This window comes from Peromyscus californicus, unplaced genomic scaffold, assembly GCF_007827085.1.
Source record: "Peromyscus californicus insignis strain IS unplaced genomic scaffold, ASM782708v3 Scaffold_8__1_contigs__length_139910024, whole genome shotgun sequence".
Taxonomy (NCBI): Eukaryota; Metazoa; Chordata; class Mammalia; order Rodentia; family Cricetidae; genus Peromyscus; species Peromyscus californicus.
In genome coordinates, this window is record NW_026294606.1 from 85,444,766 (window position 1) to 85,458,816 (window position 14,051).

General features: G+C 53.2%; 1 protein-coding gene across 2 annotated transcripts in view; it reads right to left on the reverse strand.

The window, feature by feature from the left end:
- Nucleotides 1-1,620: 1,620 nt before the first annotated feature.
- Nucleotides 1,621-14,051, reverse strand: part of Trim67 (tripartite motif containing 67) — a 36,145-nt gene continuing 23,714 nt past the window's right edge. Inside the window, exons 4-10 of one of the 2 annotated variants that reach the window (XM_052728064.1) lie at nt 13,507-13,617; nt 11,991-12,144; nt 8,837-8,982; nt 7,547-7,685; nt 6,344-6,647; nt 3,455-3,617; nt 1,621-2,644 (exon numbers count right to left, since the gene is read on the reverse strand). In XM_052728064.1, the coding sequence (XP_052584024.1) occupies nt 2,579-2,644; nt 3,455-3,617; nt 6,344-6,647; nt 7,547-7,685; nt 8,837-8,982; nt 11,991-12,144; nt 13,507-13,617 (1,083 nt within the window). In that variant the 3' untranslated portion in view covers nt 1,621-2,578. Of the gene's footprint in view, nt 2,645-3,454; nt 3,618-6,343; nt 6,648-7,546; nt 7,686-8,836; nt 8,983-11,984; nt 12,145-13,506; nt 13,618-14,051 lie in introns of both variants that reach the window. The other variant, XM_052728063.1, reaches the window with a different exon arrangement.

A 14,051-nucleotide genomic window follows, 5' to 3' on the forward strand; every position in this document is an offset into this window, starting at 1 on the left:
GGCTCAACTTCAGGGAACTCCTTAAAGAGGTCACCTGAGTTGGGTGTGATGCTCACCTCTGTAATCCCAGTACTCAGGAGGCTGAGGCAGGAGGATTGCTGTGAGTTCAAGGCCAGCCTGAGATATATAGTGAATTCCAGGCCAGCCTGGGCTACAGTGTGAGACCATGTCTCAAACAAACTAAAATAACAAGAAGAAGGAGGAAGAGTAAGTAGAGGAGGAGGGGGAGGAGGAGGAGAAGGAAGAGGAGGAGGGGGAGGAGAAGGAAGGGGAGGAGGAAGAGGAGGAGGGGGAGGAGGAGGAGGAGGAGAAGGAGAAGAAGGAAAGTGACCTAGAGCTCTGGGGGCTCAATGGTTGATCACTTTCCTAGCATGTGCAGGACCAAGGCCATGGGTTGGATTCTCCAGCACCAAAAAAAAAAAAAAAAGTCACCTGGAATTGTGGCCATTTCCTTATCTCCCCAAAGCGATCCACAGATCCAGATCTGCCCAAGTGACTCCTGCCCTCACCAGGCAGGTGTTTGACCCAGACTTTGAAGACTGCAGGGCTCCCCCTGGCCAGCCTTTCTGCTTGTTCTTACTCCAGGGTCTCTGGGCTCTCCCACAAGAGAGCCAGACACTTGGACCAGCACCACCAGCACCACCACCACTGGCAGCAGCAGCACCAGCACCAGCACCACCACTCCTGACCACGGCCACATGTGGCTTCCTGGGTCCAGGAAGGCAGAGGCTCCTCCATGTTCTTCACTAAGAAGCACCTTTCCCTCCCTCTGCTGGGATCTTCCAGAGCTGTGGCCGTGGGACAACAGGACCTGCTGAGCAACTGAGGATATGGTAGCCAGGGTCCCATGGGCTGCCCTGAGGGCTCTAGATGGAATTATGAGCTGTTGAGCCAGAGACCAGAGACCACTCAACAGGAAGAGAGTCCAAAGAAGCCAAAGGTCCACCTCTGCCATGAAGGTGGTTCCAGGGCCCAGGGTGGAGGCTGGACAGCATGGAACTGCTCCTGGTGACATCCGAGTATCTGAGAGAACCAGGGCCACCAGTGAGAACTCTGAGGTAGGACTGGAGGGTCTGTGCAGCCCAGCGGTGGGTACTTGGGAGCAGGTGCAGGGCCTATGCACGAAGGCGGTGAGGAAGCACAGTTGGGATCGGTGCGGATCTGATATTAAAAAAAAAAAAAAAAAAAAAAAAAAAAAAAAAAAAAAAAACAAGAAACAGCCCAGCTGATGGGCAAGTCATTCCTCGGTGTAAAATGAAACACTTGATGAAATGAATTCTTTCCAAAGGAGAGAGCAAGGACACTGGCAGACAGAGCTGGATACTGCAGGAGACAGGCAGGGGTGACATGAGGCCTGAGGGTGGGGATGACTTCCTGTGGACCTCGCCAGCAAGGGCAGCGCTCCTCAGAAGAAGGAGACCCTGGCTCAGGTGGAAAGAGAAGTTGTAGGGTGTCATCATCTAGTTTCAGCCTTTCTCTGGGGTCTCATCTGTCCCATTGTGACAGAGCCACCCCATGTTGCCACCAGGGCCGCTTCTCACGTTCGTGATACTTCCAGCAGGGCACTGGGTGAAGCCGTAGGGGCTTGCCTTGATGAAAGGTCTTCCCGGGGTCTGCTGCTTCTGTGCTCAAGGCCTAGCCTAGGAAGGCAATGTAGTTTATTTCCATCAATTTCTGGGGAATCAGGTTGTAGAGAAAGCAACTGCTGTGCAAAGACATGTCACTGTCTTGGATTCCAGGGTTTCCATTTGTAACTTAGAACTGAATGAATAAAAGTTAACTGATTGAGCCGGGCGGTGGTGGCACACGCCTTTAATCCCAGCACTCGGGAGGCAGAGGCAGATCTCTGTGAGTTTGAGGCCAGCCTGGTCTACAGAGTGAGTTCCAGGACAGGCTCCAAAGCTACACAGAGAAACCCTGTCTCAAAAAACAAAAAAACAAAAAACAACTGATTGTTACACACACCGTGTATGTGTGTGTGTGTGTGGGGGGGCTATTGATAGCACACGGTTAATAATAAAGGCAGTAAGGAAGCCCTTCTGAATGGTTTTAGTAGTTCATTAATGTTCCATTAGTCCTGAATTTGTTTGCAGTGTATTGAAGATTACAGATCCCAAAGGCTCAAGTTCGGTTTCTTCCAGCAGAAGCAACAAGTTGCCAGCTTGGGACTCCAGAAGGAGCAGAGTCCTAGCAACGGGTTACAAGCAGGCATGGAGTTGACATCACAGCGCTGACTGGTCTTGCGATACCAGTCTCCAAGTTAGCCTTCCACTCTCCCTCCAGGAAAAAAATTTAAGGGGAAATCAAACTTTTCAAAAGGTGTCAGAAAACAGAAGCCTGAAACCAAAGCTTTCCGGAGCACTGGGAACCCTAAACTCTGTGGCGTAGAGGTGAAAGGCCACTCCTGACATTGGCAGCCACAGTATGGCCATGTGGCTCACAGCCCATTCATTTTCCATTTCCCCCAAAAGAGCGTCTTCAGACATTGACTGGTTGCTGGGACCCAGGACTTCCTGCTGTGCCCTTGTCCTCTGTGAGGGCCGCCATCACAACCAGGCAGGCAGCAGGGGCCACCAGGCTAGTTGCTGGACAGCTTTGGCCGTCCCAGGTTTGTTGGCACCTCCAGTCCTGTGTGCAGGGTGACCTGGAAAAGATGAAGCAAGCAGGGGTTGGCTCAGCGGCAGAACGCTTGCAGAGTGTGCAAAGGCCCTGGGGCCCGTCCCTAACACAGGAGAGAGGGGGAGGAGAAAGAGGCAGGAAGCAGGGGAATGGAGAAGAACAAAGGGCAGGAGAAGCTGTCCATAACACCAAACACTGTGGCAGTACTGTGGCCGCATGTGCCACGTGGCCAGTGGAGAACTTATGCTGTGGACTTGCTGCTCATTTGTTCACATGGCTAAGTGTTACCTTGTACATCTTTCCTCACAATAGGAGCGACACTGATGACCAGCTGGGTTCCCTGTTTGGCTAGCGCCGTGGAGCCCTGTATCAGAGGGGCTCTGGTTCTCACGGCTGAGTCTTTGCACCTGCTGTCTCCTCTAGTAACCGGACAGCTCACACTGTGCTCCTCAGTTTCCCTTTTCAAGTAACCAATGCCAGACTGTTGTGGACCCAACTGCTGGGCAGTAGACACAAGGCTGGTCCCTTGATGGCTCCAGGAACAGAAGGAATCTGTTAGAAGTGAGGGATGTCCCTGTCCTCTGACCTCTCACTTGGCCTGTATCAGGAGCTCCTGTGCCATCCCATTCCCCTGGGACACTAAGCCCCTGCTCCTCCCTGGAGCCCCTCCAAGCCTGTTTGTTCCAAGTGATTGAGTAGTACTTAGGACCCCCTTCAGGGATGCTCAGAGAGGCCAGCCGGCAAACTGCCTGTCTGGCAAATAGGTGCCCAGTTTCGTGACAGTGCACACTGTCCAGGAAGCAGACAAGTTGCAGGGACTGGGCTCGGAGTATACCTGCACATTTCGGTTGAGGCTGAGAGCAGGCATGAAGACCCCATCCACATGGCTGAAGGCTGTGGGGCCCTGCTGCTGCCCATTGATGAAGAACGTCAGTGTGTGCTTGTTCAGGTCCAGCAGCACGCCCACAGTGGCCCCCTTGCACACACCGCCTTCAGTCCTGGGAAGATAAGCCAGGAAAACCTGTTACCACACCCAGCTTATGATATCACAGAAATTCAGAATACCCCAAAGATGTTGGTAACATCCTCATCCAAATTCAGCCTCCAAGGGTGTGAGTGTATGTCAGACACAAGAGAAGACAACCCTGAGGGACCAAGTTGCTCAGCCCCTTCTTATCCATAGTGTCTGAGACCTATACACCAGGGAACAAGAGTTTGGCTGGGTGGATCCCTCCTGAAACCACAAGGCACCAAGCATGAGTACAGAAGAGAAGCAATGGGTCATCTTTCCTTTTCTAGTCTCGTGATGATACTGAGCCAGATGGAGATGCAGATCTCAAGGCCCAGAGACATTTGGAAAGGACATGCCCCTTCAGTTCACCTGCACAGAACTTTCCCAGGGGACTGGCAGCGTGTGGTGGGAGATGCATGCTGAACTGGGAATCAAGTCCCCTGAGTCACCACTCCACAGGTGACCATGCTAGTTTTGGAGCACTTGACAAATGTTGGGACTGAGACATTTCTGGGATGGTAAAAATCTATCTTCGGGAGGGGAGGAACTTTAAGTGAAGTTGTTGAAGCCTCTGTGCCCTTCAGCAGACTTTCCCTTCATCAACTAAGGACTCCTTGCTCAGCTCTGGGAGGAAACTGTGAGTCCTTGGTTAGGATTGAGCCAGGGGCAGAGGTGAGAAGTGAGAAGAGCTCCTGACATGAAGTCTTAGAAGGACCTGGTGGACTGGCCGAGAGGAGGATGCTCCTGAAGAGGGCAGGTGTCCTGGAGGTAGGTGCCTTAGGGCTCCGTGCAGAAGGATCCAACAGATGGGAAGGGAAACCAGAACTGGACAGTCACTGCATTTTTAACACTAAACACCAGGTGGCAGTGGTGACAAGTCTGACCTGCCAGCTTTCCACGCAACCACCCCCTAGAATCAAGGTCATGTCTGGGAGTGAGTCAAGCTTCTTCTGGAAGGAAGGTCACCTGCATTTGCCCCACCCTGGGACGTGGGAGGAGTACACACAGGTGTAGTTCTTCCCTCTGCTATCTTTTGTCTCCCATGTTCCTTCTGATCCTCTACTGGGAAGCCCAGGGGCTGCCTGGCAAGGGCTCCAGAGCATTTAGGGAATATGACAGCCTCTGCCCTGGGGATTGAGGAGTTCTCACCATAGGAGACTCCACTGATGTCCTCTTTAAATCCTAACAGCACCTCTTATTCTCTCCGGGTCTGAGGGAAGTCCAGCCTGCCTAAACTTGCCTCATAATCTGCAACAGAGGTAGGGCTTTTGTAAGGATTAAGGGTGCTCCGGTAGCCCCCATGCTACCTACAGTATCAAGCAGAGTCAGCACCTAATGTAAGCTTGAGGTCATTGCTGTAACCATCACAGAGTGTCCAGGTGGACGTCGGCTAAGCACACAGACATGGAACTCGTAGGTTGGGGTGGTCTTGGCCCCTTGGGTTAGAGGTGGAGGGAAATGCTTGTAGCACCCAGGAAATCCACAGCACCTGGTCAGTGTGCATCACCTGGTCATCCTGCACCACCTGGTCAGTTGGGAGCACCTGGTCATCCTGTACCACCTGGTCAGCCTGCATCACCTGGTCATCCTACACCACCTGGTCAGTTGGGAGCACCTGGTCATCCTGTACCACCTGGCATGTGCCACCTGGTTAGCCTTCAGCACCTAGTCAGCAGCCTGCATCACCTGGTCAGTCTGTATATCTTGGTTAACCTACATCACTTAGTCTGAAGTACTGGCCAGACTGTTTTACTTGGGCAACCTGTAGTGCCCGGTCACTTCTATAGCCCAGCTAGAGAGTCCAGAGGGATAGCCACTGCCCTTCCCATAAGCCTCTGGAGAGGAGAAAGACAGTGGTGAAAAGAAGGACGGTCAGAGCCGGGCCGTGGTGGCGCACACCTTTGATCCCAGCACTCGGGAGGCGGAGGCAGGCGGATCTCTGTGAGTTTGGGGCCAGCCTGGTCTACAGAGCGAGATCCAGGACAGGTACCAAAACTACACAGAGAAACCCTGTCTCGAAAAACCAATAAATAAATAAATAAATAAATAAATAAATAAATAAATAAATAAATAAATAAATAAATGAATGAATGAAAGATAGTGGTCAGGGTCCTCAGGCAAGTTCCTGGCCAATCTAGACCTGGCTTTTCTGTGGGAGGAGCTGGGTTACTCAGCTCTTTTTGTAAGAGCAACCAGGGCGCCAAGAACACAAGCACCCCAGGGACGGAGCAACCCCGCCAGGAGCCCAGGGAGGTCAGCTCCTTGAGACTGAAGTTCCTTTTTCCCCAAGGCGGTGACAGGGTCATTTCAGGCAAACCACCGGCCATGGCAGTGACTTCTGCTCCCTCTGTGGGAAACAAGTCTCCCATTAGCTCTGTGCAGTGACTTGGGCTTAGCTTGATGATTGTAAAGCTAATTGGAGCAGGACTAGTAAGAAAACCACAAATTAAGCTCCCAGCAGAAGCCACTGTGAGGCCAGCTGGGGACTGAAGAACCACTGGGCCAGAGCTGTTCCTGCCATCAAGTCCTTCTCTTTATGCTGCAGGCAAATGGTTTACTTCTCCCAGTCACTGTCCAAGCCTCCCGGAACTAGAGCATAAAGTACCGAAAACCAGCTCCTCTCCCAGCACCTGGGCACAATCAAAGGGACACTGGTCTGCAAGACACTTCTCCCCCACCCCTGAATCCTTGGAGGGCAGGGTGGCTGCGCACCTGTTGGTGTGGGAGTTACAGTGCATAAACCAGCTGCGGTTGTTGTCCACGTACATGGCCCAGGCCTTGTCGTCCTTGCCCAGCATCATGTCCTTGACCACGCTGGCCCTGGCCACCCCGAAGGCAGGGTCTGGGTGGTTGTCATACCGGTCCACATGCAGCTCCCAGTAGTGTACACCTTTGGAGAACGCAGCTGTGCCTAGCACCACCCGGTCATCATAGCTGCTGCAGGTGGCCGTCTGGTTGTCGTTGGACAAGATGATGTCCCGGTGGCCAGAGTTGGGGTCAAAAGTGAACCAGGCCACTGCAAAGGAAGAAGTCAAAACAAACAAGGTCAAACAGTATCTCCCTCTTCCCTCTCTCTCTTCCTCTCCCTCCTTCCCTGCCTCCCTCACACCATCACCACCACCTCCACCCCCGCCCCCAACACACATACGCACACATTTTGCTGTTGAGTCAAGGTAATTGATAGACTCACTCGCTGCTGTCAGAGTTGATTCACTGTGGCCAGTGGTCTTTGTGGGATGCACACACACACTCTCACACAGAGCACGCCATGAGGAACAAGCCAGTAAGCAGCACTCCTCCATGGCTTTTGCTTCATTTTCTGACTCCAGGTTCCTGCCCTGACTTCCCTCAGTGATAGACTGTGATCTGAGAGTTCTAAGATGAAATAAACCCTTCCCTCCACAAGTTGGTTTTGGTCATAGTCTTTATCACAGCAATAGAAACCTAACACACAGGCTCTCTCTCTCTCTCTCTCTCTCTCTCTCTCTCTCTCTCTCTCTCTCTCTCTCTGTGTGTGTGTGTGTGTGTGTGTCTGTCTGTCTGTCTGTCTGTCTGTCTCTCTCTCTCTCTCTCTCTCCCTGCTCTGTATTCCTCCAAGTTTCTATTCCACTGATCCAGCCTTGCTAAGAAGCACAGACATGCAGGCTGCCTGGCCCCACATCCAGGTCCATTTCCCGGAGCCCTGAGTCCTAGCATCTCCCCAATGATGCAGGCTCTGTTAGAAGTGACAGAGGAAATGGCTATCCATGGCCCACCTTGTAGCTAGGAGATTGAAACACAAAGAGGTGATGCGGCCAAGTCACAAATCTCAAGCTCCATTAGATGGTGGCACCATCTGCTCACCCCCACCACCCTCAGGACGTGGGAAATGAGGCGTTACTCTGACATCTGACCGCACAGCTGAGGATTGCTCACCATCGGAGGTCTGCAGGACCACAGTCTTGCTGTAGGGCCCGACACCAGAGGAGTTGAAGGCTTTGACTCTGGCATTGTAGGTGCTGTTAAAATGAAGCCCGTCAATGGTGCACAGGGTCTCCTTGCCAACATACACTTCCTGAAAGAGCCAAGGATATTCATTTCACCTCAGAGCTTCCGGAAGTTGCCCTGAGGTGCACATCAATACCAGAAGTGCCCTTACATCTACAAAAGTACCAGATGAGAGGTGTTCCAACCCAGGCTCGTCATCCTGGTGGGGCCAGACTTTGCCCTTTCCTCTCAAATTGCTGGCCCCTCTGTCTGGGATGCTGTGAGAGGAATGGGGTCCTGGGAGGATGGGGTCGGGGTGTGAAGCCGGCTAAGATATTGCCTGAGAGCTCCCTGCCTCCACTATCAGCCCTGCCAGAAGCCATGGGGGACACCTAACGAACCCTCCTGCCCCTGAGGGCAACATCTTCTGCCCCCTGACACCCTGACCCTGCTGGCCCCTGGTTCTCCAAGACAGCGAGCTTCCTTGCACTGGACCTTGATTCTCATTTTCTAGGGTCTTTATTCCCCGTTCACTTCCAAGTTTCCATTGTCCTACTCTGCCCCCGTCAGCATGTGTTGGTTTGTTTGAAACAAGATGTTACTCTGTAGCCCAAGCTGGTCCCAAACTCTCAATCCTTCTGCCCCAGCCTCTCAGGGCTGGGATTCCAAGCATGAAACACCACACCTATTCAGCATTCATTTTCATGTGTCTTCATGAGCCAGCAGCTTTCCAGGTTCTGAAGGGCCCAAGAGAACACCTTCCACCGCAGAAACATGCTTCCAAGACAGGAGCCCACCCAACCACCAAAGCCGGAGAGCCAGACTAAAGGCAGCCAAGAATTGTGTGGGAGGTATTTAAGATGTGGGCTAGCCTGCGGAAAGTGTACACGTGTAGGCAATGCACTCTCTGAGCTGTCAGCTCATACCTGTGGGGTTCCCTGAAATATCACCCAGACTCCTCTGATGGAAACCTCTCCCTGAGGCTGTGGCCACAACTACTACCATAGGAAGTGCTCTCTCCACAAAGCCCAGGCTGGCAGACTTTGTCTTTGTAGTCATGGTGCTTGTCTCAGGGTAACGACAGGGTTAAGAGCAGCCTCACAAGACAGTAGTCCTGTCTGGGCCAGCGCATTAGGCTTCTCAAACAGCAGCAGGCCTCACCTGCAACTGCCCTCCAGACCAGCAGGCCTCAGCAGGCCTCACTGGAAACTGCCCCCTGAACAGCAGCGTCTAGCTCACCCGGAACTGCCCCCCATCACCATCGTCCAGCTCCAGGATGTAGCCGTCAGCGGGGCTGTGGGTGAAGGGTGGTGTCCTCCAGGCCAAGGTGACGCTGTTATTGCGGGTGCAGCACTTCTCCAGCTGCAGCAAGGGTACAGGTGGCACTGTGACAAGGATCACTCTGGTCAGCACACAGCACCCTCCTTCCGGCCCCAGTCCACCCCCGAGCCATCCAAACCCTTGGGACCTGTGCCCTGAGGAGGGAAGCCCTCTTTTCCATCTTGCCACCAAGAGCCCCGGTGTTGGCTCCCAGGCCATGAGGCACACCCAAATGACCTCAGCACGGTCCATACTGGACACACTGCAGAGTCACCTGCGTGGGCTCAGAAGGCAGCTGGCAGGGCAGGAAACCAAGTGAGAGTCAGCCCGCCACTTCCACTTGAGCTGGGAATGGAGGTACTGTGACTTCAATCTTAATGTCCTTCCAAGGCCTATGTGTTAAAGGCTTGCTCCACAGGATGGCACTATTGGGAGGTGGGTAAAGCCTTTAAGGGGTGAGAACGAGTGGGCACATTGGTGGTGTGCCCATGAGGGAGATGGTGGGACCCTAGCTCTTTTCTCTTTCTCCTTTCTGCTTCCTGGCCACAGGACAAGGGGCTGGGCTCTACCATGGCATGCCCATCACAGGACCAAAGCCACAGGCCAACCACAGACTAAAACTTCCAAAACCGTGCACCCAAATAAATCTTTTACAAGTTGATCATCTCGGGTGTGACAAAAAGATGAGTGACGTGGATGAGGAGCAAAACACACATGCTATGGGATGGTCTGTATGGCAAATGTGTTGCTGATTGGTCAATAAATAAAACACTGATTGGCCATTGGCTAGGCAGGAAGTGTAGGCGGGACAAGGAGGAGAATAAAGCTGGGAAGTGGAAGGCTGAGTCACAGAGACACTGCCAGCCGCCACGATGACAAACAGCATGTGAAGATGCCGGTAAGCCACGAGCCATGTGGCAAGGTATAGATTAATGGAAATGGATTAATTTAAGCTGTAAGAACAGTTAGCAAGAAGCCTGCCATGGCCATACAGTTTGGAAGCAATATAAGTCTCTGGGTTTACTTGGTCGGGTCTGAGCGGCTGTGGGACTGGCAGGTGAGAGAGATTTGTCCTGACTGTGGGCCAGGCAGGAAAACTCTAGCTACACACACAGGCAACTTTGATGGAAGGTTTGCAAGGTCAGGGGCCTTGACCATGGCACCAGACACAACTTCAGAGGGCTGGGTAGCCACCCCATGGAGGAAGGGACTGAAGCAGGCATGCTCTGAGCTCACTAAAGGCAAGCAGGAGAACCTGAATATGTCCCAGCTCTGCTTGGGCTCAAGAGGGTCTGGAAGGTGACATGGCCGCTCTGGCCTGGTTTGGAAGGGAAAACGGTGAGACTTGTTCTATAAGCCTGCGAGTTTCATTTTGGCTCCGAATGAGCTTATTGTCTGTCCAGGCTTGGCTGACTACCCAGGAAGGGGAGTCTGTGTCAACAACAGGCATTTGGCTCAGCCCATCCCTCCCTCCACTTGGCTGAAGGAGATCCTTGGCACCCTCTCACTCCTTCATCTCCCACACCCTAAAATTCAGCATCTACACCCCCAGCATTTTGTCCTGGAGCCCCCACTTTCCAGGACTGTCTCCCCCAGGCACAGCTTCCTCCCCCCGCTCCCCTCCCCCCGCTCCCCACCCTTGCCACTGTCTCATTTACACCTGGGACAGGTGGAATTTCCAAACCTTCCCCGGGTGCAAGTTGTAAGGGGAGTGAGCCTCAGGATGGCCTGAGGTCAGTGACAGGGCTCCCCTAAAGTCACACTGTCTGTCTTCCCCTCCGGATGAACCTTGGGCTTCTTGGGGAAGGTGGCGCATAGGACAGGAGTGCAGCTCTGGCCATCTTCTGTGAGTTCGGGGACTAGCCAAGCTGAGCGAGTTTCACTGACTCTTGGCTGTGGGTTCCTGCTGGCTCCCAGAACCCAGTTCCCACCATCCTCCACTGGTCCCCCAGTTCCCATCATCCTCCACTGGTCCCCCAGTTCCCACCATCCTCCACTGGTCCCCCAGTTCCCACCATCCTCCACTGGTCCCTCAGTCCCACCATCCTCCACTAGTCCCCCAGTTCCCACCATCCTCCACTGGTCCCTCAGTTCCCACCATCCTCCACTGGTCCCTCAGTTCCCACCATCCTCCACTAGTCCCCCAGTTCCCACCATCCTCCACTGGTCCCTCAGTTCCCATCATCCTCCACTGGTCCCTCAGTTCCCATCATCCTCCACTGGTCCATTCTGCTCTCCCTCTTCCTTGGGGCCTTGGCACTCGCCACCCTCTGCCACCTGCAAAGCTCTTCCCCTGTTGCCCCTGCTTCCTGTCCTCTTCCCTTTCCCCTTCATCCTTTGTTTCCTTCCTCCTCTTCTTCCTCCTCCTCTCTCCCTCCCCCTTCTCATTGTCTCTTTTCTCCCTGCTCCCTTTTCCTTCCCTCCTCCTCCTCTTCCCCCAGGCTCCTTCCTCCTCCTTTTTCCTTCCTTCTTCTCTCCTCACTTCTCTTCTTCCTCTCCTTTTCTCCCTCATCACTCTCCTCCTCCTTTCTTCATCTCTTCCTCCTCTTCCTCTCCTCCTCTCCCTCATTAGGATTACAGGTACACCACCATACCTGGCTTCTCCCCTCCCCTTTGTTCTTTCTTGCCCCTCCCCTCTTCTCCTCCTCCTCCTTCTTCTCCTCCTCCTCCCCTAAGAATACACCCTGACATCCACACAACCCCTCTATCCTTTCTCCCTGGCACCTGCTGCTAACATCAATGGGCTCCTGAATTGCTGCTTCTCTAGCCTGGAAGTGCAGTCTGGGTGGGAATCTGCAGCCTAGCTCACATCTGCAACCTGAACCCCCCGGGCAGCAGCGGAGGACGTGATGTAAAAGCCCCGTTCATTCTGCTTTCTGTCCTTGACCCTTGGTCTAGGAAAGGGAGTTCAGGTTCAGCTGCAGTCCTCCCATCCTGGCTAGGACCTGGGATCTTCACCCTTTCCTCTGGCACGCTGCATGACAGGCTCCTGCCACCATCAAGCTGCACTTGGCCTGTGTGCCTCTTGGGGAGGCAGCATCACTAAATGGGTCCGACCACGGCTCACCCCTACATTTCATCTGGACGAAATCCAGCTGGTGGATGGCTTGCAGCAGCGGTTCGCTGTCCAGAGTCAGGTCAAATTCCGCAGACACTTTGGGCTCCAGGGCACCTTTGACCCACTGCTCCTGAGACACCTGCACGCGCTTGATCAGGGCATCTGAGATCTTAACAGGAGCACAGAAAGAAGGTTTGGGTTTGCAGAGGAAGAGCTGCCAGCCTTTATGAGGAAGGGCTCAGCTTTGTCTATAGCTCATTGAAGGGAAGAGGTGGACTGAGCCTGGACCTGTGAGCCATGGCCGAGCTTAAGTGAGCTCAACCACCCAGACAAGCTGTGTCGTTTCAGCCACAGGTCAACCGCATGATCATGTTAATGTAGTTTTATATGTTTTTTACTTTTATGATCATGTTAATGTGAAGAACCACCAGGGAGATTTTTTTGTTTGTTTGTTATGTTTTTTTAAGGTGGCCCAAAGTCACGGTGCTTTTTTGAGATAGTCAAACACACCCCCTTCATACATCTGTTTGGCCAGCCCTCTCGCTTTGCAAAGTGAAATATACTAGCAGTTTGTTCCTGGGTGTGAAGAAAGTGCTTCCCATGTCCCCAGGTTTTGAAGCCCATGCCCACGTCCTCCTAGTGTGTGCCCTGCCAGCTATTCCACGGTTTCTGCTGCAAACCCTGACTCCCTGTGTCACCCCTGCGGCTCTGCCTTCCTTCGCTGCAAAATTCTGCTTCTGAGACCTGGGCACATGTTACCGAGAGCCATGATGTGTACCCTTCTCCTCCTCCTCCTCATTTTCTTTTCTTTTCAGATTTATTTTTATCTTACGTGTATGGATGCTTTGCCTGCATGCATGTCTGTGCACTGTGTGTGCCTAGTCCCCAAGGAGGTTAGAAAAGGGCATGAGATCCCCAGAAACTAGAGTTACAGGTCACCGTGAAGCACCATGTGGGTGCTAGGACCCAAAGCCAGGTCTTCTGCAAGGGCAACAAGTGCTCTTAATCACTGAGCCGGCTCTTCAGCCCCTCCTGCAGCCTTCTTGGAGAGTAAACAATGGGACGCATGCTTCTCCCACAGGTAGGTTAACACGTGACCACGTTCCTGAGAATGAATGTCCTCAAGTTAGCCTGAATGCTGCTGGAGCAGTGGCCCTGACAAGGCTGCACCATCTCTCAGGGAAGGGGGATCCTGCCCCCCACCTCTCTCTGTGCAGTTTGTCCAGCTCATGTGGCAAGACTATGTCTTCCCATTACTGGGGAGAAATATTGGAGCACGGCGTTTAGTCCCTAGAGATGATGCATTTTGGACTTCTTGTTTACTGCCTGGTGCAGAATCAGGGATATTGCTAGTGAGGGTCAGAGTCATAACGACAGCCCAGGTATTCTGGCCTCACAGAGCAAAGGAGAAGCTATTCAAGTCCCAGCCAGGGAGCGACAGAACCTAGAGAGAGACCTGGTTCAGGAAGAGCAGGGAGCATGGGCGGAGCTGAAGGAAGTTGCCTGCAGCAGTGCTCCAGGGGCTGCTCACCTGCAGGAAGCCAGAAGGGTCATCCTCCTTGATCACCTCCAGGCAGTACTCCATCAGGCCTGTGGACTGACGCAGCTTCAGCGTGCAGTGATTGATCTGGTCCCAAACCATCTGCAATGGAGAGAGAGAGCTCTGAAGATCCCCTTGTGGGGAAAAATAGTCAGTTACAGCGACCGTGTGTGAGCGGGTGCCTGGGCAGCCAGGAAGGGCGCTGTTGATTTGCCCCACCTCACAGCCAGCACTCTACTCAGCTCCTGATTTGTGGAGTCATCTCTGGGGAATCAGTGGGCCCCTTCCAGCACAGCAAAGCTTTCTGAGCTCTGGGCAGTCGGACACACAAAGGGAATGATGTACAACCCACCCTGTGATGTGGCCAGCTTTCTGTCCGGTCAGGGATAACTTAGTGGGTTTCTCCATACCCCCTTCCCAGGACATGTGGTTCCCTTCCAACACACAACCTTCTCTCTTTAAAGTAATGTTTTCTGAGGGGGTTGTGGTACTCAGGAAGTCTGGATTATATACTGAGTTTGATGGTTTGTAACCAG